This window comes from Panthera tigris, chromosome E3, assembly GCF_018350195.1.
Source record: "Panthera tigris isolate Pti1 chromosome E3, P.tigris_Pti1_mat1.1, whole genome shotgun sequence".
Taxonomy (NCBI): domain Eukaryota; kingdom Metazoa; phylum Chordata; class Mammalia; order Carnivora; family Felidae; genus Panthera; species Panthera tigris.
In genome coordinates this window covers 38,181,672-38,207,677 of record NC_056675.1, presented here as the reverse complement: position 1 = coordinate 38,207,677, position 26,006 = coordinate 38,181,672, and the positions used below count along the sequence as shown (strand labels likewise).

The 26,006-nt window shown below is 46.0% G+C and overlaps 1 protein-coding gene across 4 annotated transcripts in view; it reads right to left on the bottom strand.

The window, feature by feature from the left end:
- LOC102968704 (CREB binding protein) overlaps positions 1-26,006 on the bottom strand; it is a 125,353-nt gene that overhangs the window by 64,422 nt on the left and 34,925 nt on the right. For 2 of the 4 annotated variants that reach the window (XM_042971431.1, XM_042971432.1), the window contains exon 3: positions 3,738-3,914. The exons of 1 other annotated variant lie outside the window; for it this stretch is intronic. In XM_042971431.1, coding sequence (XP_042827365.1) covers positions 3,738-3,914 — 177 coding nt within the window. Of the gene's footprint in view, positions 1-3,737; positions 3,915-20,038; positions 21,267-26,006 lie in introns of those variants that run through there. One more of the 4 variants, XM_042971434.1, reaches the window with a different exon arrangement.

Genomic DNA, 26,006 nt, shown 5'->3' with positions numbered 1-26,006 from the left:
ACAGCGCTCTGCCCTCACTTGAGAGCTGCTGTGCCCGCTGGCTGCCTGCTGGCTCCTACACAGCCAGTGCTCTCCCAGTGCCCCGGGGTCTCTGTGGCTTCTGCCACAGGTCCTTCTGACCTCGCCCTTAAATGTCCCTGCTGGGTCTGGCCTTCTCTCCAATGGCTCATCTAAGGAGGTCCCCACATCAACCTCAACCACTGCCTGCTACTCAGAGCTGCTGGGGCAGTTTGTGTTTGTGATTATTTGTTTTCAATCACCTCACCACCTCCCAAGTTTCCTGAAAGAGGGGGTGAGCTCTACATCACCCACCCACACCTGCATCCTGGCGTGCGGGCCGAGAGGAGGTTTTCAACAAACGGGGTGAATTAAAGGGATGGCTACATCCTCAGCCTTTCTCAACAACTACCCAGGATGCTGGAATCCTCCAGAAACTAGGAGAGGAGAGAAGCCAGAGCCCCAAAGCCAACGACTAAGTGGTTTAAAATCACTCCATGAAGAGCTCCAACCGGGGCACCAGGGCTCTGATGGGACTTGTCTGCCGCACCAAATCTAGCTGCGCTTTAAAAGCCGATTCCCCAAAGCATGACAAAACACACAAATGAGATCAAAGCCTCCCATTCTTTTTCATTAAAGACACCCAGTTTTTGCTACCTTCTTTCCCTCACTGTGCAAAACAACAAATAAATTAAAAAAAAAAAAAAATCAATGGATTCCAAGGGGCAGATACAACTTGGAAAATCCAAGGAAGAGCACAAGACATGCTGAAGGAAGCAACGGAGACAGACTAGAGAGGGGTTCCTGGTGACTTGGGGCTACAAAAACCACACCAGGCATTATTCAAAAGAGCTTTGGGCTTTGCAGACAGGAGCTACGTAGCCTTGAACAAATCAAAGCTCCTCAGACCCTCAACTTCCCCATCTGTAAAATGGGACATGTCATAATGTCTTTTAAGAGGCTGGTGCTGGGGCGCCTGGGTGGCGCAGTCGGTTAAGCGTCCGACTTCAGCCAGGTCACGATCTCGCGGTCCGTGAGTTCGAGCCCCGCGTCGGGCTCTGGGCTGATGGCTCGGAGCCTGGAGCCTGTTTCCGATTCTGTGTCTCCCTCTCTCTCTGCCCCTCCCCCATTCATGCTCTGTCTCTCTCTGTCCCAAAAATAAATAAAAAATGTTGAAAAAAAAAAAAAAAAAAAAGAGGCTGGTGCAGAAATAAGGTCAAGCGCAGGGCATGAGGACGCTCAGAAAGATGGCAGGCCAACTACGCGCACTTGCTGTCTCACGTCTCTGTCCCCTCTGGTCCCCATCCCAACAGCACCGAGGCTGTGACTGGCTCACGCTCCTTCACAGACACACGCTGGTCAAGTACGCCCCGTGCCCTCCAGGTCAATGTCTGAGGACAGCATTCAAAGCCTGCCCTCCAAAGGCACCTGCTCACCTGCTGGAGATCTCCACGAAGTCCACACGTGCCCCTGTGGGAAAGTGGAGCTAGGCAAACAGTGCAGCTCCACAGACAATACTTCCTCAGTTTACCCTGACATTCTGATAAGGCTGAGGGGGTAGGGGTGAGAAAGAGTGTGTGGTCGCGACGGAGGGGGAGAGGGAGAGAAAAGGGCGGATGGGGAAAACTGGTTTTATGTGTCAGGTGTCACAGACACAGAGGAAAGCTGGAGCGCTATTGCTACAGGCCCCCGACCACGTCCCGGAGCAGGTGCTCTCAACTGGGGCGATGGTGCGAGGGACAAAGGGCTGTGAGCAGACGCCGGGTGAGGGGCACAGTACACAGGATAGACCTCCCAACAGGGAAGGTCCAGCCCCAAACGTCCCCGGGGCCAAGGGGGAGAGAAGCGCTGTCCCAGACCAAAGGGCTATCGCCATGAGCCCCGGCCCAGGTGAAGGGAACCAGAAGCCTCTTTACGCTCCAGAACGAACCTGCCCCTGAGGTGCACACCACAACCAGGAATTCGGTCACTGGAAGCAGGGGGCAGGCAGGCAGGCAGGCAGCACGAGGCAAGAGGACTCTGCCACCAAGCTGGAGGCGAAGGAGACGCTGGGGAAGGTTTGGAAAGAGAAGAAAGGACGTTAGCCGGGGTTTCCCAGACCACAAACGGGGAACGCCTATACAAAAGCACACACTCTCACTCCACGGCCAGGCGTAGGCGACAGTCGCCAGCACCGGCGGCCACACAAGGAGTCTGGAAAAGGAAGAGCAGGAAAGACCAGGGAGAGTGTGGGGGCCGGGTCCCGGCTCGCTGCCCCGGAGCTTGGAGGGGTCGACCCAGGGAGCAGCAGGGGTAGTTTCGGGTCCTGGATATGCACAGCTGAGAACAGCACGGTCCTGGCAACAAAATGTCACTGCAAGGAGAGCAGCAGATCCAGGGAGATTACAGGGAGATGATCAGAAGAAATAAAGTAGTATAAACTTTAAATAGTTTGAGAACAGATTTTATTACTTGTAGCCTCCTTTTCTTAAATTTTTTTTTTTTAATGTTGTTTATTTTTGAGAGACCGAGTGTGAGTGGGGGTGCGGCAGAGAGAGAGGGAGACACAGAACCCAAAGCAGGCTCCAGGCTCTGTCAGCACAGAACCCATCGCGGGGCTCCAACTCACAGACTGCGAGATCATGATCTGAGCCGAAGTGGGACGCCCAACAGACTGAGCCACCCAGGCGCCCCCCGCCTTTTTTTTTTTTTTAAGAACAAAGAATGTAACAGAGGTAACACTTGATCAGGACACCTCGCTCTTACCACTCCGCCCCTGTTTCCGACAGCCTCACAACTTTCAGGACTCTAAGCAATGTCCACTTCTTAGTTTTGACAACTGCACCAAGGTTACAGAAGATGCTAACTAACATCAGGAGAAGCCAGGCAACAGATATACAGGAGTTCTCTGTGGTATCTTCACGGCAGACATTTAAGTAAAAAGTTTTTAAAAATCGAAAGACAAACCAAACATTTTACTTTTCTGAATGTAATCTGCTGGCTCTCCTCTGAGCCTTTCTAAACCACCATGGCACAACTGCACGGAAGGCAAGCTGGGAAGGGCGGGTTCCCAGCAACAAGCCTGGGGAAGGAGACAGCGGGCTGTTCCCGGCCTTGACTGACCACCAGACGCACACCAGATTCTCAGCCACTAAGTGTGCACTGCACGGTGAAGTCTGACGAAAGAACACACTTCCCCCTTAGCGTTTGGAATTTTAAAGCATTCTATTTTGTGGTGCAAAAGGAGCTATTCTCCCATTTCTATCTTGGTGAGTCAGGCTGAGAGGCTCCAAGGCTAGTTCCTATCTCATAGGTGGGCAATGTCAAGAAGGAACACGTGTGAAACCACCTATCAAGTTGGACACGATACCCTTCTCGCACAAACACCACATAGTCCTCTGGACATAAATGCCCTTCGTCTGTAACACAAATCGATGGGCTTCTCTGACAGCCTCGACCACCAAGAGGAAGCGTGAGAAAATCCCAGCTCTCCTGCTCCACTACCTGTCATCCGCAGGTGCGAGCCTCCTCCTTGCACCCCGGGAGCCGAGGAGGACTGGCTAAACCATCTCTACCTGGCCTCTGCTCGCCAGCTCATCGAAGAAGACATAAGCTCACTGAGAGGGTGCTCCTCATGAGAACTACATTTTCCTATCACCCATGACACGTGTCCGGTTGCAGACCTTCACTGTCAGCATGACACACCCCACACACCAGAGCACCCACTGGAGACCACGGCCAGAGAGCCAAGGGCAACTTACCATGTTTGGCACGTTGGTGACGGAAGGATTCTTGATGTCTGTAGGGAAGGGAGGCAAACTATTGACCATGCTCTGTTTGCTGGATAACTGGGGGTTCACTCCAGGGGCTCCCATTTGCTGCCCTCCAGTTTGACTAAAGGGTTGTCCAAATGGACTTGTGTTACCAGCCATTCCCATCTGAAACAAAAAGAGGCAACATCAGCCGTCACGACACGGTCACGTACACAAGGAAGGGCCTCAGAAATGCTCCCTTTGACCCAAGAAAGCAAAAATCACTACTTCTCGTGAAACCCTCATTTCGATTATAAATTAAAGGCTCATTCTCAAGGTTCATTCTGCATGACGAACAGCGTGACTTGCTCAAGCGGCTGCACACCGAAGGCGGAAGGCGCAGGAGCTGCCGGCAACAGCTCTCTGCCATCCTCTCCGGCATCAAAACGAGAACTGCTGTTTCCACCCTCCCCCACGCCCCGCACCCCGACAGGGGCAGCAACACAGTGAGAAAATCATCCGGAAGACAAAAGCTTCCGGAATCTCTGACAAAGGGGAGCTCCTTGTGTTTAATGCTAGCCCACTTCTTTCAGGTTTCCCCCATCAGTTTTAAACTCCATTTCCATTCATTCAAAACACACACGAGACACGCTGACAAAGGAACAATGTAATGTCTGGGATTCACTTTAGTACTCCCATGAGGCAAGGGTTAGAGGCAAGAAGGGGGCCTAGATGAGGAACGACTGGCCACATGTTGCTTCCTCCTAGCCAGGTGACACGCGTGTGTGTGTGTGTGGAGGGGTGGAGGTTGTCACATTACCTTCTCTAAGATCACACGTCCGAATGTTCCATAAAGAAATTCTTCTTTTAAATTAGTGAAACAAAGTAAAACATACAGTAGCTGAAGGCGAGAACAGGAAGGAAGAGCCCCCACCTACGCCCCCCTCCAGCTCCAGCCGATACAGGAGTGAGCTCGGGAACCCCACCTGCCCTCCGGAGGAACAGAGACTGGCTTTTCTCGCCTGCCTTGCTTTTGCGCAAAGTTCTAGCATTCTACCTATTGCCTAGTGCTCGCTCTACTTTTCTGGTATCTTGGTGCGTTTGATGTTTGGGAACTGGGAGGAAGGGGTCCCAAGGGAAGACCTCCTAGGGATCAATCAAGAAACTGAATCGGTTCTCCCCAGCAGCCCCACACCGGGATGGCTGCCTCTGTCGGGGTAACTTACACTCGTTCCTCCTACGGACCCCGATCTCACTCGTAAGGTGAGTGTCCTGAACAAGAAGAATTACATGAGATCTTTCAGCTCTAAGATTTTAGGTTGCAGACAAATCAATGCTTAACACAGCTGACCCTTTCAGCTGAAATGTCCACATAAAAACACAAATAAAGACAAACCAGCAGAACCAAGAAGATCTCGCTCCTGAGCACTTACTTTCAAGTGCCTTTTTCAAAGTGAACATATTCCAGTTGCCACTTTTGCACTATTTGCTTTCCTTGAATAAATGGAAACAAATTTAAACTCAACTGAACTTCAAATTTAACTTGAGTAACTGGAAAACAAATTCTTCACAAAGCCCAGTAACGAGGCTCAACATTGAGTTCAGAGGATTTAAGCAAAGAAAGCACATGGTAGCTCAGGAAACTTAATATGTTCTGAACCAGGTTCCTTCAGTTGTTATCTGAAACTCTGAAGAACTGAAACAAGAATTTGGATTTTCAGAAAGTTTTACACAAAATTAACTCATGTAGTAATTATTGCTTAGAATTTGTTTTACCGCATAAAAATCTACTGTGAACTCGTCCTCACGGTCAGCAGTACTTCCTGACCGCCTACTGCGAGCCAGGCCCGGTTCACAGCACACGCAGAGACACCATTTTCCCACCAGTTACGGAGTGCACTCCTTAAACCCACCAATGTGACAAACGAGAAAATCAATGCTGTCGTGGAAGCTTCTAGCATCAACAAACCGAAGTGGGCAGCAGTGAGAGGGTGGGAAGGAGAAGTAGCTGTCCTCCTACTCGCACCAACCGTCCAAGGTCAGAGCGAAGTAAACACCAAGAGGCCGCTGAGCTCCCAAAGGGCTTCTGTGAGTCTCAAAGTTCACCCCACCTGGTTTGAAAAACCTATTTCTATGATCATCTTGCCAGGGCGAAAGGGCAGTGAGTAGGTGGTCTGCTTGTTTGGGTACTAGCTCTGGGCAGAGCACTTTCTAACTGGCTGAACCAAGAGTTGCAGAGTGTGTAACACATTCTGACAGATTTTACCAGGGAATTCTTGTTAATTTTTCTTCTTAACCATCCAATAATGAAGGAAACTGTCTCAATGTGGTTTTGATCCTCACGGGGCAAGAAGCAAGGTAAAGTCAAAGTCAAAGTCAAAGATCACAGACAGCAGGTAAGGAATGTCCAGTTCACCGGGGACCATCCTTAGCCTGTGACAACAAACACAGCTCCAGAGATCAAGCACAGTGAGCCCAGGCTCTAAGGCAGAGCTCCACCCCCTCGGTCCAGAGCCAGCCCCGGGCTGACCCTCCCCAGTCAGAGCTAACAGGGGGACCAAAGGACAGTCTTACAAAGGGCCGTGCCTCCCATCTCCCCCGTCCTGGACCGTCTCAACATAACCTGGTAGAACTAACAGCTGCTCTCCAGTCCTAGCCTACAGCTTGGGGTCAAAACTATTTGCTTCTAGAGACTTGCAGATTTCTGAATTTCTGTTCCATACTTACTCTCCTTTGACCAGACTGAATATATGTGGTCCCGAATCTAGGTTTACACACATTTTTAGCATCAAGGCATAAAACAAAGTACTAAAATCAAAAGGTCTAATTCCAATTAATAAACATCTTCATGTTTGTTCTAATTTCCCAACAGTTTTTTGACAACAACTTAGTAAACCGGGCTCTATTTGCAACTGAAGTTTATCCAGATCTGGTTTAAGGCTGCTAGAGAACTAGCATGTAATCTTTTCAATAAAATTCAGAAGGCAGAACGGCAGCACTAGGAAACTGTTCAATTGATGGTGAACGAATGAATAAATTAAAGCCTGTGGAATTGATGTCTACGCTCTGCCTCAATCAGCAACAGCTCACACGTGGTGTTAACTCGACTCTTTTGGAGCACCTTAAGCACCGAGTTCAATCTCAGAAAACACAAAAAATTGACAAGGAAGTATGGGAAGCTCTCCCATAAAGAAATCTCAATTAAATAGTGAAGGTCTACCACGTCTTCCCGTGAAAAACCACTCTTGTGACCAGGAGTGTCACTCATGTGAAAACCTGCTCCCTCCGTTGTCTGAGGCTCTCACCTCACGAGAGAAGGGGACAGGAGAACGGCAGTCCCTGTACTCAGAAAAGCGCAAACAAGATTAGAAGGAGGAAACGTCACTGGTGCCAGACCCTGAGGCTTACCCACACCCCACCGCACGGGGATGCGGATTATGTATTAGCTGAACCAGGGCTTTACAGCATGACATCCAAAGAGGAAATCTCTCTTCAGAGTTTAGCTCAAGGAACCTGAACAATACCTACACATGCCTTTACTACGGAAACAGTGTCTGAAGCAAACTGTGGTCACCCTGCCTGGCCCATCAATCAGAAACTGCTGAAGCCCTGAGCCGTCTGGCAAGCAGGTGAGTGACAGCCATCTACAGGAGATGGGCAGGTAGACGACGCTTCTCTTTGCACTCTGACAGCCGCGTACTATAGATACAGCGTGGAAAGTACAAAACGCTACGCGACTCTATGGCATTCTTTGCCAAAAATCTGTCTTTGGCACAAAACCAGGATAAAACTTGCCTTCCTGGAACACATCTCCTCTGTGTGCTTGGGCCCTGGCACATAGTGAGTGTTTAACCAGCACCTGGGGGAAGGAACCAAATAAACGAACACTCTAGGAGATCACTGCAACACATGGCTCAGAACGAAATCCCAACGTCAGCCCTGAGGGCAGATGCGATCACAGAACAGCGGACCAGCCACCGTAGCCAGGCCCAAATGATGTCACCACTGGCTGGAAGGGTACTTCCCTTCCAGAAGACAGCCCCTTCTATCTTCTAACACTCATCATGAGGACCTGAGCTCCTGGCTGGAGCAGACAGGCAGCCTGCCGGCCATGCGAGGAGACTATGCCCCCAGGAGCCGGTTTCACGGGAGGATGATATAGCTCTGTGTCGCAGCACAGCATCCACAGGAGCCAGGCCTGCTGTAAAACGGGTCCTCTACGCTACATCCACTGGGCCAGCAAACCCTTGGCTTTGGTCAGGGCTCCAGGCATGCGCCTCCCAAGGGCCTCCCAGTGATGCAAAGAAATACTGATCTATCAGCCTAAGAGGTCACCACTGGCTGCAAACAGCCTCCTCTGCTGACCTCTGCATGTGGGACAAATATTTTCACTTTCTACTTGTGTCATGATATGAAAACTATCAACATATATTAATTAAAAAACAAGCTCTGGCGGGGGGGCGGGGCACCTCGGTGGCCCAGTCAGTTAAGTGTCTGACTCTTGATTTCGGCTCAGGTCATGATCTCACAGTTTGCAGGATGGAACCCTGTGACAACAGAGCCTGCTTTAGGTTCTCTCAGTTCCTCTCTCTCTCTGTCCCTCCCCCAGAGGTGCTCGCTCTCTCTCAAAATAAGTAAACATTAAAAAAAAAAAACAAAAAACAAGCTCTGGGCTCCCCAAAAAACAGCAAGACTCCACTCCACTAACCCTGGGAACATCTTTACTACTCATGCAACTCACCTAATCAAATAAGGCAGTACACTGAAAACCAAAGAACTAACTAGGCGAGTTTAAATAAAAAAAACTCCTAACTGTAGAAATTTCTTCCCCAAATAGGTTTCTACAATAGTAGTGACTTCTTGCTCCTTGATAGGAAAGAGGGACAGAGAAGCACTTTCCACTTAGGGCCCCCCCCCCCCAGGCTGCAGCTCCTCCCCCAACAGCAGCAGCCCAACCCCCAGGTGACAGGGTGGTGGGAACAGGGGCTAACCTCAGTAGTCCATGGCAAGGAGGGGGGCTGGGGCAGTCATGCCCTTAGAAATTTTGTGTGATATGCATTTTGGGGAGAAAAGGTCCATTATAAGATTCCCAAAGGAGGGGGGTGTCTTAAGATCCCCTATAGGTTAAGGATGCCTGCCCTAGGGAAGCCAACTCCCCACTGCCTGTCCCTCTCAAGTCTCAGGGGAGGGCAAGCTCTCCCCACATCTCACACACCCCTGCTATGTATGGGCCTTCTCCAGCAGACAGTCTCTGGTCCAAAGACATCAACCACTCAAGTAAACCACCACCCTCACAAATGAACTCTCCCCAGTTTTCACCTCCAAGCATGCTCTTTTAACACACACTCACGGGAAGGATCAGATCATATCCATTTAGGAGCTAAAAGCCTGATGGGGACAACGCTGTGTGACCAGCTAAGAATATGTGGAAGAGGACAGAGGCAGAGGAGGAACAGCACCGGAGGGAAGATGCTTCCACCGCACGATCTTACTTCGCGTCAGCCAGGCCTTTAGAAATGCATTAAGTGGCGACAGACGCTACGTTTGATGTGGTTTCAATGAGACCACTGAACACGTTCTTTTTTCAAAAGCTGAACTCTGTATCCTCGTACCTTGATATACACTTAAAACCACACTACACGGCAGAGCTGGCAGAGGAATTCCTGCTCTGGGGGGCGCTACTGATGCCGGCCAGGAGACAGATAGGAAACAGAACGTGACCGTCAGCAATAAGCTTCGTAGGGACAGATGGACAGGTTATCGTTTTCAGGCCGAAGGGCCTCAGAGAATATCTGGTTAAAACTTATCCCTGTGTGGATGAGGCCAGGGTGGTCCAGAAAGGACACAGCGATCAGCTGGAGAACTGACCAGGACGCTCTCCCCTCCTTGCTGAGCACAACCCGTCTCCTCCGGGTACATCCGGATTGCACACGCATGGCACTGGACACTGCTCGACAAGGAGGCTCACTCCACAAAGACCAGGCGTCATGGGCCAAAGCCAGCCCAATGCCTGTTTTTGAAAAAACAAAACAAACTAAAGTTTTATTGAAACACAGCCACAAGTTAAGATTTCATTCCGTTAGGCAGCGAGCTGTAGTTAAGTGTATGGACTCTGGGGACAGTTACCCGGTCTCAGGGTGGCTCTGCTAAGTGACAGCTGTGTGGTCCTGATCATCCTACTTAAACGTCTCTGTGCCCTGGTTCTGCCACCTCTAAAATAGAGAAAATAGCACCTCCTCTTAGACTGAGTGAAGGTAAAACAAACCCACAAACGTTAAGACCTTAGGACGAGTAACTGACATATAGTAAGCGCTACAGGTGTTGGCTAGGACTCTGCTAACACTGTTTGGGGAGAAATCGTTTTATGTTACATACGATTTCTTTCAAAAGTATGCTTAGGGTCATAACAAAATAAATGAATCTTTTTCAGAGAACATATGATGGTGGGAAGTTACTCGAACAGGTAGGTTCAGAGGCAGAGGCCAGCTGGAGTTACTGGCAATGGATTATGAGACACTTTCAGAGAAACATGAGATGAACCTGTGCCAAGCCCCATCCTGTGCCCTTAGTAGTCGTAGCAACACTTGTGATGGGAAACTGTGTTCAAGCTGCACTTCCAGTTCTCACTTTAGACTGTTTTCTCGCCTTAAAACCACCACTCGGAAAGTTCACTTCAGTCTTAGGACGTATCAGAGGTAATAACAATACAACGCCAGCATACCCTAGGCCTAACCTTCCTGGGTTGGAATTTAAACCAAAACACGGAAGAAGTGGACAAGAAAGAATACGTCCACCAAGAAGAGAGAACGATGGAGCTCCCGCTTGTAAGCCGGCTGGGACACAGCAACAAGGGCTCCATCCTGAGGTGGCTTCGACCCAGTCCAGGAGGGTCACTAGCCTCTTCCTTCACAGGCTGGCATACACGTGAAGCCACAGACTCAGAGAGGGTGTGCAAAGACAATACAATCTCAAACGCTGTGAGCAAACATTTGCCAAATAATTTAAGAGCCAGAAGTATTCATTCTTTTCGAAAATGAACCAGAACTAACCCAGAGTACGGCCATATCATTTGTAAAGCCAAAAGCATTTTCTCTTGGCAACCTACCATTGTTGGGACAAAGCCAAGAAAAGCAGTTTTCATGGAAAGACATGGCTGCATTCAGTTGTCTGCTATCACCCGCTTGCTCTTGGAATCCTTCCAGTACCTCAACTTGCCAAGTCAAGAGTAAGGAGAAATACGCAAGAGACTGCAATGCCAAGGCCGTCACCTGGCTTGTGCAGCGTCACCTGGAGCAAGAGAACCGGGCTGGGGGCCTCGGGCACGTGAGCGGCTTGGCCCACCTCACTGGACTCGTCTCTTACAATGCTGCCAACCTGGAAATTATTCAGGGAGATACACAGCCCCCGAGTCTGGACACTTCCCTTAGACCAATAAATCACAACTGCGAGATCAGTGAGAGTATTTAGCGACTCTCATGGTATTTCACTCGGGTGATATATGACCAGAACGTGACTTAGAAACAATGGAAACTGCTAAAAGGAAGGTGACGGGGCAGCAAATCACTGCCAAGGCCCCAGGCCTAGGGTTCCATCTGTATTCACCCAACTACTCTAAAGCTGCTAGCAACAAAACCAAGGGCCTTAACACAGTCGGCCTACCTGGGCATGGCCCAACATTCAGACACACAGCTCCCGACAGCTCGCTGGCAAAAGCCCTGGGCCAAGGGCAGTGGGAGACTGTAATCCCGGTGTTGTGCTCATCAGCCTCAAGGCTAGGACAAACCTCTCGGCTCTCTAAGTCTCAGTTCTCCTCGGCTATAAAACATGAAACATTCAGGTGACCATTAGGTGACCTTTGAAGTTCCTTCAGAGCCTAAATCCGAGGACTGCTTTGGTTTTAAACAACCAGTTCTTGATTCACATAAGGTCCACACTCCTGGAAGGCCCAGTTACTCGCAGTGGATGACAACTGGGGACTTGGGAGTTGGCAGAGCCCAGGGCTGGGCCCTGGGGCAGGAGGACCTCCCAGGACAGTGCCCCCATGAGGACCCTGTGGGGTGGCCAGCAGCCTGTCCGGAACACTGGGGGTCTCCCTGCCACCCACACTGCTCAGGGCCCACAGCCTTTCTGCACCCTCCATACCATCTCAGAGTGTGTCACACACAAAGTAACCCCAGGTAAGGGCAACAGAACGGCAAGCGATTCCTTCCCCCAATGCTTCCAGGTCCAAATACCTTCTTGGGGAGAAAAGCAGCCTCTGTAGGATGGAGTATTCCTTGAGAGCAAAGGCCCAGCCCAGCGCACCCCACAGCGGCCATGGAGAAAGGAGGGGGGAAGAGGTGATAAAAGAAAGGAAAGAAAAGGCAAAAAGAGAAAAGCATTTTATTTTACAAAGAGCAAATCTTTTTTTTTTTTTTTTAATGTTTATGTATTTGTTTTGTGAGAGAGAGCATACGTGCGCAAGAAGGGCAGAGAGGGAAAGAGAATCCCAAGCAGGCTCCGCACTGTCGGCACAGAGCCCAAGGTAGGGCTCGAGCTCACAGACCTGAGCCGAAATCCAGAGTCAGACACTTAACCAACTGAGCCACCCAGGCACCCTACAAAGAGCCAATCTTGATGATGAATTTTAATTTACACTGCAGCAAACAGAACAGAGGTCTGGGCTTCCAGTAATCCACTCGGTGACCCGAGCCTTTCCCCCAAGCCCTCTGCAGAGCCCTCCAGTGAGGCCGAGGAGGACTCTCCTGCAGGTGTTCACAATCCCCTGGAAGAGTAAGGCACCAGAGCACAGAGGGAGCAGCAGGGAAGGCAGGGAAGGCAGGGATGCAGGGAGGAGAGGGAAGACGGGACTGAGCACATAAAGAAGGCTTCCGGGAGGCCGGCCCAGGATCATTTCTGGTCAAATTCAAAGCAGAAAGAAAGATAAGAAGGAAAGCTGACTTTTCAGAAGATCATGTTCCTCTTCTACCGTCGGGCAGGAAAACGGAACTAGCTCTTGAAACAGCCAGGGTGGAGGACCAGCCCCACGAGGCAGTGAGGACACAAACCCGAGGCTTCCTGTGGCTGCCCGCCGTCCAGCGCCACGGGCCTCGGCTGCAGGAAGACATGGGGGGATAAAGTCCTGCCCAGCTTATGGAAACGCCATAAATCTCAAACCATGAAACACACTCGAAGACACAGCACTGCTTCACACACACGTGGCTCTACTTCTAACCAAACACTGAGCTGTGAAGAGTCCTAATGAAATACACTCTGTAGAGTAAAATGTTTCCAGTCATCCCGCGTACTGGAGAGGAGATGGAGCAAGGAGGACCTGTGAGGACGCCCAGTTAACCCCATGCTCTACACACTCTGCACCATGTTCATAAAGGAGGTATGTGAAAGCACTTGGAAAAGTGTGGAGTCGACCTAAGGCAGTGCTAACATTAAAAGTCAAACTCTTATTATAAAAACTCACTCATTACAGACAAGAGGAAAATCTTGTACATTAATTTTTAACAATAGGATACAAAACATAGAATCCCTATAATTAACAGGTGTGTATGTATGTGTGTGCATGCATACACATACACACACAGCTAGGAGAACATGAAAAAAAATTTTTTAAGTAATCTTTACACCCAATGTGGGTCTCAAACTCACGACCCCGAGATCAAGAGGTGCATGCTCTTCTGACTGAGCCAGCCCTGAACACCAAACTATCTAACAGTGATAACTCTAGAGGGTCTATGGGTGATTTAAAAAAATTTTTAAACTATTTTCTGTATTATTCAAATTCTCTACACAAAGCATTATTTTATCTTAAGGGGAAAAGTTGTTTTTTAAGGCTATTCTGGACTTAAACATTCTAACTACCCATAATGATAAGATGACCCACCGTTTGGCCATACACCTGGACCTAAAATATTAACGTAAGCTGTCATCAGTCACGGAATACAACTAGGTAGATCAAACGGATTATGACTGCCAGAGATTACTCTTGGGTGGTAATGTAATCAAATCCAGCCTGGTTATAACATGGTTCTAGGTTGTCACCCTTTGCTCTAATGGATTATACATGTGGCCAGAAAAAACCTGAACAAGGGTTAGCCACTCAGACATGTACCAACACTATCTGCAAAGAAGGCTGGAAGAAGGGAAAAGAGAAGCAAATACACAACAGCCAATTAGGATATAAAAAGCTGCACACTGCTCGAATGGCTTATGTTTATCAACTTGGAAACCGCAGAGTTGACTCCTGGTACAACAAAGGCACACTTATCCTGTTGTCTAAACTCTGGTTCATAATTCCGGCAGTCAGGGACACCGTTCCATTCGAGCTTTGGAGAGCAACAGTCAGGAGACTGGATGGTGAGGGATTTACCAAAATGTGTATGGCTCCCAGGTTTAGATAGCAAGATGCATGTGTAAGGAGAAAGTACCTGTTTGAGGAGGAGACCATCAAGTCTGCCCACCTCTCACTAAATCCCACCTGCCTCCTAGCTCTGAGCTCTTAGCAGTGACACTCTGATCTTTGGGGACAGTGGAAGCTGAAAAGGCCACAGCAATACACAGAGTTATCAGCACTGAGGGGGATGTTTATCAAGCACCCTCCAGTAGGGAGACACCGTGGGGCAGTGGAGGTGCACAGCAGCGGAGCCATGTCTTCCCGAGCCCAAGGAGAAACACAGCTACAAGGACACCAGACGTGGGCGGGAAGCAGCGGGCACGGACAAGGAGTGCCAAACGCAATCAGAAGAGGGAAAAGGGGTCCTGGCCCGGGGGGGACGGATGAATGGCTCGAGAGGTCAGAGCTGAGTCTTGAGAGGCGGGCTAAATAGTAACAGTAATATTCAACTGTGGCAGAGACTGTTCTCGATGATCACCATCAGCGAGAACACAGACCTGCCGGGAAGAAGTCTGAGTATCCACCAGGCCTAGAGAAGTCGTTGGTGCAGTTTCAAAGTCTGTCTCTACTCGAATATCCACAACAATAGGACTAGGTGACCAGCCATCTGGCAGGGAGTTAATTGATAGATCTTAGGTATTAATTAAAACGAGCACGGAGACTGGGAAAAGCAAGAGTAAGCTGGTTATTAATCGTGATGATTACTCGTCAAAGGTAAGCACTGTCTCAGAAGAACATCATTCGCAAAATCGACACACGGCGAAGAAAGCTGCTGTGATCTCTCCAATCAGATCCTGACAGACTCACCGGAGAGTCACAGCTCCCCTCTTCAGGACGCTCCCACCTGCACACACCGTTCCTTCAACCCAACGGAGCAGCACACCTGGGTGTAGCCACACCCTGACAACCTTTGGCACAAAGGCCAAGCAGGCCAGCACCTCCCGTTCCACAGTCAATCTCCAAACAGAATGTGCCAGATTTTCAGGGGAGAAAGCATGCCCCGTAACCTCCCTCGTCTGTCCCTTATCCCTACACCCCATCAGTCGGCTGCTCCCCGCTGAGACCACACACCCTTGCGAGCCAAGCACACGCCAATGCTCGGACTTCCTGTTGCCGACTTACATGGGATAGCACACAGGAGGATGATGTGGAAACCGCAGAGCACGGTGCCATCTGGAGGTGGCTTTAAGATCTCTTTCCAAACTAGAGCACAGAAAATCTCTAACATCAGAAAGGCTTCTCTGCAGTGAATACATTTTCTACCATACTGAAAACAGACAGGCACGTACCCTAACTGTAACAATTTACAAAGTCAATAATTCCAAGACCATGTTTGAAATTGGCATTTCCTGGTATTATCTATCTCCTGTCTTGTTCTAGGATTTAAGATGGCTGGTTTTCCAGTTCATTCATCATATACTTGGCAGAAAGACATGAAATGAATAATATGGCTCATTACTGAGGGCACGAAGTTTCCACTTAGTAGATAACAAAGCAACCGGTGCTATGAGGTTACATCAGAGTATGTGCCACTTTTCAAAAGCCACAAGCCAAAGTGACACAGTGTTATTCTAAAATATACAATAATACGCACAGATATGTATATACAGAGCTATGGCCTTCGAATTACAATCCAATGATAATTATTTGCATCTCCTGAATAGAAAATGTCATCAACATTAAATTCAGAGCTCTGGAGGTGCTGTTTAGAGTACTCTGGACACTCAATTCATTAGAACATTCAGGAAAGGTGCTCACTCCTCAGCAGATACCCACCCCCACAAAAGGGAATTTTTGAACACAGAGAATGCATTTTATTAAGCAAATCAAAGACAATCAAAAATGCCTGGGGGAAAACTCCATTAATAATTGAGTACATCCTTTCCCCTCCCTTGCACACCAATTTTGTAATCTGCCTTTAGTTATTTTTTATTATTGGAAGTACAATTAACATATGTTACATTAGTTTCAAGTGTACAACATATTGATTCAACAATTCTGTATGACTCTGTGCTCACTGTGGTTAAGTGCAGTCAACACCATCTGTGTCTACACAACGTTATCACAGGATTATCGACCATATTCCCTGTGCTGCACTTTTCATCTCTGTGACTTATTCATCTTGTATTTGGAACTCTGTACCTCTTAATCCCCTTTCTCTATCTCATCCACTCCCCTACTAACCTTCCCTCTGGCAACCACCAGTTTATCCTTTGTATTTAAAAGTCTGTTTTTGTTAATTTGTTTTTCAGGTTCTACAAATAAGTGAAATCATATGGTATTTGTCTTACTCTTAGTATCACTAAGTATCACTTAGCAGTAACACTCTATAGGTCCATCCATGTTGTTGCAAATGGCAAGATCTCATTCTTTTTTACGGCTGAGTAATACTCCCGTGGGTGTACATCATATTTTTTTACCCATTCATCTAATGATGTACACTTGGGTTACTTCTGAGTGTATCTTTATTTTAAAAACGACTAAAACAAAACCTCTGGTTTCTTAGATCCAGCCACACCCACTATTTGAACCTCTCATAAGGAGTTTTCTGATTGCATGTACCTTCAGAAGTGTGCATAAACAATAATAGAAAAATTGCAATAGAAAAAATACAAGGTGGAATTTAAAGTCATATGAATAGAAGTTTGTAATAAATGAATCAAATCTGTATGGTTTTTTTTTTTTTTTGAGGGGGGAGGAGTGGGGAGAGAGAGAGGGAGAGAGATAAAGAGAGAAAACACAAGTGGGGGAGGGGGAAAGGGAGGGGGAGAGAGAAAATCTTAAGCAGGCTCCCCACTCAGCATGGAGCCTGACTGAAGGCTTGACCCCATGACTGTGAGATCATGATCTAAGCTGAAATCAAGAGTCAGACACTCAACCACCTGAGCCACCCAGGTGCCCCTATGTGTATTCACTTAAAAAAATTTTTTTTTTTTTTTTTTACATTTATTTATTTTTGAGAGACAGAGTGAGACAGGGCACAAGCAGGGGAGGGGCAGAAAGAGAAGGAGACACAGAATCTGAAGCAGCCTCCAGGCTCTGAGCAAGCAGTCAGCACAGAGCCTGGTGCAGGGCTCAAACTCACGAACCGTGAGACCATGACCTGAGCCAAAGTTGGACACTCAACCAACTGAGCCACCCAGGCGCCCCTGTGTATTCTTTTTTAATAATACCAAGGTTTTTTTTTTAATTTTCTTTTTCTTTAATTTTCAAAATGTTTATTTATCTTTAAGAGAGAGAGAGAGAGAGAGGGAGGGAGGGAGAGAGGAAGGGAGGGAGGGAGAGAGAGTGGGAACGCAAGTGGGAGAGGGGCAGAGTGGGAGACACAGAATCCGAAGCAGGTCTGGGCTCTGAGCTGTCAATACAGCTCAAGTCACAAACTGTGAGATCAAGACCTGAGCCAAAGTCAGACACTTAACCAAATGAACCACCCAGGCACCCCTAAAATTTTATTTTTAAGTAATCTCTACACGCAACTGGGGGCTTGAACCCACAACCCCAAGATCAAGAGTTGCCAGATCCACCGACTGAGCCAGCCAGGTGCCTCTAGACATGTAGACTGCTTGCTAATCAAGCAATTTGATTTCATTTATTTCAAAAACTATGAAGAAGAGACAAACCTTCCATTCAGAAGCATTCCAAAAACATTACATAGACACTCCAGCACAAGGCAGGTAGAGCACAACCCCCAACCCTTAGCGACTTCCCTCAAAAGAGGGCAGGATGGACGAGGGAAGAAAGAAGAACGCTACAGCAGAGACACCGGACAGGACCTCAGCCAGGTGACCAAGGGCAACATCAGCCATAATGGTAACCCATGCCGACAGTATGAACTCTTGATGAGAGGTGATAAAAATGGCACTCTATCTCTGTACCGCTCTGATCTTCCTTCCATAACCCCATCAGCCTGTAACCTCAGTCTTATGGGAAAACATCAGAAAAATCCCAGCAAAGGGTCACCCTAAGTATACTCGACCGGTCCTCCTCGAAACCGTCAAGGTCACTAAAAACAAGGAAAGTCGGAGAAAATGTCACAGGCAAGAGGGGCAAGCCTAAGACATGACAAGTGTAATGTGGTATCCTGGATGGGATCCTACAACAGAAGGGGAAAATTGAGGAAACCGGGGTAGATTTCAGTTAATAATAAATAATCCTGTGTCGATACCGGTTCACTAATTGTGACAAACACCATACTCACAGAGATGTCAGTACTGGGGAAACTATGCAACTGGTAGGCAAGGAAGAAGATGCAAGGTCTTCTGTCCTACCTTCTAAGTTTTCTGTAGATATAAAACTGCTTTAAAAATGAAAGGATACTTTAAAAATGGGGGAAAAAACCTATGGAGATTATCTGATAAACACCAACAAGTGTTAATTCTGACGAACGGAAAAATAGGTATTGATTGTAATATTCTTTGTTCTTTGGTGTGTTTTGAAAATTAAAAAAAAAAAAAACCTTGAAAGTCACAATTCAAACCTTTGCTACAGTAGTATTTTAACAACAACAACAAAATGTAAGAGGCAAATCACTTTTAAAAATCACATTTAGGGACGCCTAGTGGCTCAGTCAGTTAAGTGTCCTACTCTTGACTTCGGCTCAGGTCACGACCTCACGGTTCCTGGCTTCGAGTTGCATGTGGGGCTCTACATTGAGAATCCTTTTGGGATTCTCTCTCTCTCTCTACCCCCTCCACCATCTCTCAAAAAAAAAAAAAAAAAAAAAAAACTTAAAAATAAAAATAAAAATCATGTTTAAAGACATTATAATTGTGTTGGCCTCTTGCTCATGAGGTAAACACACATTTGCACCAGCCAGAAAAGTTGACTTCTTCATGGGTCTTGCAAAACCTGCTTGGCTGAGTTAATATTTCAGACTGAGATCTACAGCCCAATCAGAACACAGGCAAGGCTCAATACATATGGGTGTGCTTTCTAGAAAGGTATAAGCAGAACACCCTTTCATAGGATGAAAAATGCTTCTGGGAAATTAAGACGTGCTCTTTGAGTTACCTGTTCTATAAATTTTACAGATGCAGATAACCTGATCCATACACAGAAAATTAGGTATTACGCACTTCCCCGCTGTATTTTGAATCCTGCCATCTCACATACAAAATGGTGTGATATAACCAATACAAACTTCAGAGTCAGTCACGGACAGGTTGTGAATCAAAGTCAGCTACTTTCCAACACGTGTCATTTTTTGTTTTTGTCTTTTACTTGGGAGAGTGAGCACGCACACACGCAAGTCGGGTAGGGACAGAGAGAGAGGGAAGAGAGAATCTCAAGCAGGCTCCACACTCAGTAGGGAGCCCAATGTGGGGCTCGATCCCTGGGATCATGACCTGAGCTGAAATCAAGAGTTGGAAGTTGTCTGAGCCACCCGGACACCCCTAACACATATCATCTTGGAAAATCTCCTAGGAGGCAAGAAGAGTGGCCCAGGATATCTTATTCCTTGTGGAAAACAGATATGGCACCCGCCTCACAGGATTATTAAACATGAGATGAAGTGAGATGCTGCTGCAAACTACCCAGCACGGTACCCAGGACACTGGCCACCCAGGAAAGGTCACCCCTCACCTGTTCTCTTACCGTAACTCAGGAAGAGTAAGTACAATTAATTGTTATCCTTGTTCATAATAGGATTCTACTGAAATGTTATGTTATAGCCACTATATAATTCTGAAAAATGCCAGAAGTATTACACAGTAATCAACATAAAAACCCTAAATGTTTTAACTTGGTGACAGATGGACAGCAAATTACTGTCTACAGTAGACGTGCTTCTTTCCAAAATACTGCAGAAACATTTTGGAGAAGTGGATCCTTGAAGTCATGCTGTGGACCCATTTACATAAAGAATGTTAGGTTTAGCACATCCCAACTTTCTACACCTAACAAGGAAGGAAATGAGAGATACCTTTTGAAGTGGCAATGTGTCCTGTAACCAATGATGGGCAAACATTCCATATTCCAATGTATGTTCACATCATCAAGGTGGAGAGGTGTCCCGATGCCACAGCTGGTGACGGAAGCAGACTCATGGTGCTCCACCCCCTGGACCTCCAAATTAGAACCTGCATCTTAACAAGTTCATCCCTAAGTCCTTAAAAGTTTAGGAAGAACTGCCCATATCTATGCTCAAGTCTGACAGGCGCACGGCCAGTTCTGAGAACGGCTCCTAAAATGTTTGTACTGATGGAAACACACCTGAGAGGAATACAAAGAAGAGAGGCGACACACAGACCCCAGGTTTGAACACTGCACCCCCACCTCCCAACCAGGACCCTAAGTAAAACATCTGATTTTGAGTTCCAAATTTGTCATCTACTGAGTAGTTACAAGGTGACATTAAAGCTCAGGTACAATCATGTTTCCGAACTTCCCGGTAACCCGCTGCTGTCTCCTGCCGCGCCAGGGAAAGCCTGTCCCCACCAGAGGCTGTCGCGCTTGCCCCAGCAGGGGCTGGTCTGAGGGTCAGCCTCACCGCTTCAGGCCCTCCGGCTCCTGGAGTTCCACATGTTCATTCACCTCAGGCAAGTTTCCCAACCAAGAAACCCCAGGCAGCCAACAACAAAATGCAGAGCTCCACGGGCAACAGAGAGAGAGCAGGCCCAGGGAAGAGCTCGAGCACAGGCTTGCAAGAACCCGCGGTCAGTACAGGAGCTCGGCAGAGCTGAACATGAGGACCGCGCAAGGGCGCTGGACGCCTCAGTGAGTGAGTGTGGGTTTTGAAGGCGAATGCCCAAGTGTGCGGGACCACTCGGAAACTGTGCCCCGAACAGATACCAGGGGCAGCACAGTGCTGGAGACACGGACATTCTGACTGGCCAGAAGTTCAACACTTCACACAACATCCCAGATGTTGAGCTGAGATCACCCCAAAAAGGCCAAGCCTAAGGAGCAGGGCTCCTCAAGACCTGCCTTAAAAAAGCTTAAAAACAAATCCCGAAAGGATCAAACTCATCTGTGAGTCAAACGCTTTCTAGAACAAACCCAACCCTCTCCAAAGGAAGACAACAAAACTCATATCCGACAACAGTCACAATGTCTACTACATAGTCAAAAATTACTGAACATACAAAGAGGTAGGAAAACGTGACCCATAATCAGAAATTATATTTATATAGGGGCACCTGGGCGGCTCCGTCGGTTAAGCACCCGACTGCAGCTCAGATCATGATCTCAACGGTTGGTGAGTTTGAGTCCCACGCCGGGCTCTCTGCTGTCAACACAGAGCCTGCTCCAAATCCTCTGCCTCCCACCCCCTGCCCTCCTTTCATGTGCATGCTCTCGCTCTCCAAAATAAACATCAAAAACAATTAAAGAAAAAAAGAAATTATACATATAAAGAAACCAAAGACCACAAATGAAAACTCGGCCTTCAAAAGAAGAGTAGGAAAGGAACAAAGAGAAAAAAGGAACAAAATACAGAGGGCAAATAGTAAACAAATAGCAAGATGGGGCCCTAAATCCAACCATATCAATATTCAATGTAAATAAGGTAAACACTCCAAGACTAAGATCATCAGAATAAATTGAAAATAGGTCCCAACCATATGCTCTTTACAAGAGATGGATTTATTAGTATGTCTTTTTATTTTAAAGATTTTATCTTTAAGTAATCTGTACACCCAACATGGGGCCCTAAGTCACAATCCCGAGATCAAGAGGCCCATGCTTGCTCCACCTACCCAGCCAGCCTGGTGCCCCATGGACTGTAGATATGAAGACACAAGAGGGTTAAAAAAAGACATACTTTGCAAGTATTAATCATAAAAAAGTAGGAATGGCTACGGTAATGAGACAAGTAGATTTCAAGACAAAGAATGTTAACAGAGATCAAGAGGAACGTTTACAATGATAAAAGGCTCAATTCATCAGCTAGAAAGAATAATCCAAAATGTGTATTTGTCTAATGAAAGGCCCTCAAAACACAGGAAATAAGCAGTCAGATTTCATACTGACTAAAGAACAAAAAAGCTACAATTTCAGTTGGGTATTTTAATACTCTCTCAGTAACTGACAGAAAAGACCAAAAAAGGTCAGTTAGAGCACAGCTGATTTGAGCGCAAGCCACCAACTTGCTCTGACATTTACAAGACACCTCACCCTCCAGCGGCAGGATGCTCACTCCTTCAGAGCACATGTAGAACATTCACCAAGAAAAACGATATCCTCAACCATCACACGGGTCTCAGGAAACTTCAAAGGACAAAAATCATAGAGTATATTTTCTGGCCACAAAGGAATTAGAAATCAGTAACAAAATAATATCTGCAAAATTCCCACATATTTGAAAACTAAGCAACATACGTCTACATAAAAGCACAAATTAAATCACAGGTAAAATATAAAAATTCCTTGAACTAAATGATAATAAAAACAAAATATCACAATTTATGGGATGCAGTACAGAGCAATATTTTGGATGAAATTTACTGCTCAAATGTTAATATTGGAAAAGTCTAAGTGATCTAAGTACCTATCCCAGAAAGCCAGAAAGAGCAAAATAAACCCAAATTAAGTGGAAAGAAAGTAACAAAAACAGAATTAATAAGAAACGAAAAAGGTAAAACAAAACCTGACTGTTTGAAAAAATAAAATTGACAAATCCCTTCCCAGCCTGATGAGGGAAAAACAAGAGGGAGAAACAAAAATTATAAATATCAATGTGTGTGTGTGGGGGGGGGGGGGGGGGTGTGAATGAGCATTATCACAGATTCTACAAGCATTAGAAGGAAATTAGGGAATATTATTAGCAGATTTATGCCAAAAAATTTAAGAACTTAGATTAAATGGATAAACCCCTTGAAAAACAAATTATCAATACAAAAGGCAGGAAGAAGTGAAAAATTTGCATAGCCTGTACCTATGAAATTAATTCAATAATAATTAAAAACCTTTCATCAGAAAAACTCCAGACCCAGATGGTTTCACTGGTGAATTTTATCAAACATTTAAGGAGTAAACAATACTAATCTTAGACAAACTCTTTCAGAAAATAAGGGAAGAGGTAACAATTCCAAAGTAATTTCATGAAGCCGGTAGAGTCTTGACAGCAAAAACAAGGACATGGCAAGGATATCCCTCACGAATACAGATGCATAAACCCTGGACAATGTTTTAATAAATCAGGTCCAGTAATATAAAGAGAGAATAATACATCATGATCAAGGGAAATTAGCCCAGGAATATAAGGTTGGTTCAACACTCAAAAAGATGTACTTGCTCACATTAATAGAATAAAGAACATTTTTATGGTCATCTCAACAGATGCAGGAAAAGTATCTGATGAAATTCAGCCATCAGCAAAGTAGGAACAGTGGGGGCTTTTCTCAATCAAGGAGCCTACAACTAATACCATACTTAAAGACAGCAATGGAACGCTTGCTTTCCTCCATGGTCAAGAACACCAGAAGGGGCGTGTATGCTCTCACCGCTTTCATGAAATACTGTACTGGAGATCTCAGAACAGTAAAGTCAGAAAAATAAAGTCGAAGAAGTAGACTGCGTTTATTTAAAGACAACATGACTCAAAATGTTAAGGCATGTATCAAATAAAGAACAGAACCAATAATGGAGTTTAGCAACGTTACAGGATATAATGTTAATCCAGACAAGTCAAGTTGTATTTCTCCATATTAGCAACAAACAAGTCAAACTGATAAAAAACCTAGAAATTAAACAGAAACGAAAATAAGAAACTAAACAACCTGATTTTAACACTTATAATAAAGCTAAAGAAATGGACAGACAGCTCAATGGAACAGACCAGAACAAGGGTGGCAGACTTCTTCGGAAAAGCAGCAGTTACTAAAGATTTGTCTTAGCAGGCAACCTATGGTTTCCATGCCTCATTCTTTTATTTGTTTTTTAGTTTATTTTGTAACCAACCCTTTAAAAATATAAAAGCCATTCTTAGGTTGTGGGCCATATAAAAACAGTCCACAGGCCAAATCTGGCCCATGGGTTATAGCTTGCTGACTCCTGAATTAGTCTAGAAAACAGACCCCTCCTTAATCCAGCCAATTCCATTCCTACTTATTTATCCAAGAGAAATGAAAATTTCTATGTCCACACAAAGACTTACACAAAAATATTCACACAAGCTTTACTCTTAACTATTCCGAACAGGAAAGCACCACGACCTCCGTGGAGAGGAGACCAGATAGCAAGTCACGGTGTGTTCATACAATGGAGTGCTATTTGGCAATAAAAAGAGCAACTAAACTTGGGCAACAGTATGGATGAATCTCACTCCGCAAGCAAAGGAAGCCTTGCAAAAAAAGTCCACGTCCGTACGATTCTGTTCACACGGAGTTTACCTGAGAACAGGTAAAACTCATCCATGGTGAAAGAAATCAGTAGTGATCGTAGGGTTGGAACGGGAGAACAGGAAAAGGGAGGAATACAAAGGAACTTTCTGGGGTAATGAAAATGCCCTAGACCTTGAAAGGGGTGTGGCCTATCCTCCATGAGTTTTGACAAATGCATCAAATGAACACTTGTGCATTACACACCATGCAAAGATCTGTGCATTACACACCATGCAAATTATATTTCCAAAAATAATAAAACAATAAGATATTTAAAAAGTTAAATACATGCAAAAAATAATTCGTTAACTCTAGATCCTAATAGTTGACCTTTAGTTGAAAAGTAACAAGGTTGACTGGGTTTCCTTACAAGTATTACCCTTCAAAATAGTCACTTGGGAGACTTATCTAATGAAAGGATTCAATGTTGCTGTTTGCAGAACATTCATTCACTTTGTTTTACAGAAAATAATGTTACAAAGTTAACTGTAAAAAAGAAATAGGACTCTAACTCTGACTTTAAAAAAGAGGTATGTGGGAAGCCTGGGTGGCTCCATGGGTTAAGCGTCAGACTTCGGCTCAGGTCATGATCTCACGGTGCGTAAGTTCGAGCCCCGCCATCAGGCTCTGTGCTGACAGCTCGGCGCCTGGAGCCAGCTTCGGATTCTATGTCTCCCTCTCTCTCTGCCCCTCTGCTGTTCATGCTCTATCTCCGTCTCTCTTTCTCTCTCAAAAATAAACATTAAAAAAATTTTTTTAATTAAAAAAAGAGATACATAATTATAGATAAAAGACTGGTAAGAAAGACATCAAAAAGTTAACACTAATTATGAAGTAGGTGATAGCATTATGGACAATGTTTTCTCCTCTAGACTTTCAAAATTTTGTACAATAAACACTATATTTACTGGAAAATATTACCTGAAAACATTAAAAAGGCAGTCTGATTATCATTTCGAATGTTCTGTGGTTATCTCAAAGCCTTTCTGTAAGACAGCGTGAGCCACGAGTCAATCTCTGAAAGTGTTTCAGCATCCAGGCACTGTGCGAAGAACTATACATACACCGCATTATTCCATTAGTACAATTCTCCGAGACAGATACTATCATCACCCCCTCTTTCATCTACACACTTCTCAAAGGCAGGTGCTATCATTGTCCTCATTTAAAACACAAAAAAACTAAGACCCAGAGTCATTACATAATTTTCCCACAGCTGATAATTACTGGAGCTGGGATTTGAACTGAGACAACTTTCTCCAGAGCCCGGGCTCTGCTCTTAAGCACACAGCCGGACCGTATTTGGGGGATGGCAGCTGCTACCACTACAATGACTACTGCTCCAATTACTGCTACTACTACCAGAAAGAGGAAGATAAAGGAAAGGAGGAGAAAGAAGAAAAACAGGAAGAAGAAAGAGGAAGCAGATCAAGTACTATCTGCGGTCAAGCCATTTAATGTACATACACAATCTGTTAACTCAAAAGCTTTTAATGTTTATTTTGAGACAGAGAGAGTGTGCGCACATGCCTGAGCACCAAGTGGCAGAGAGAGAGAGAGAGAGAGAGA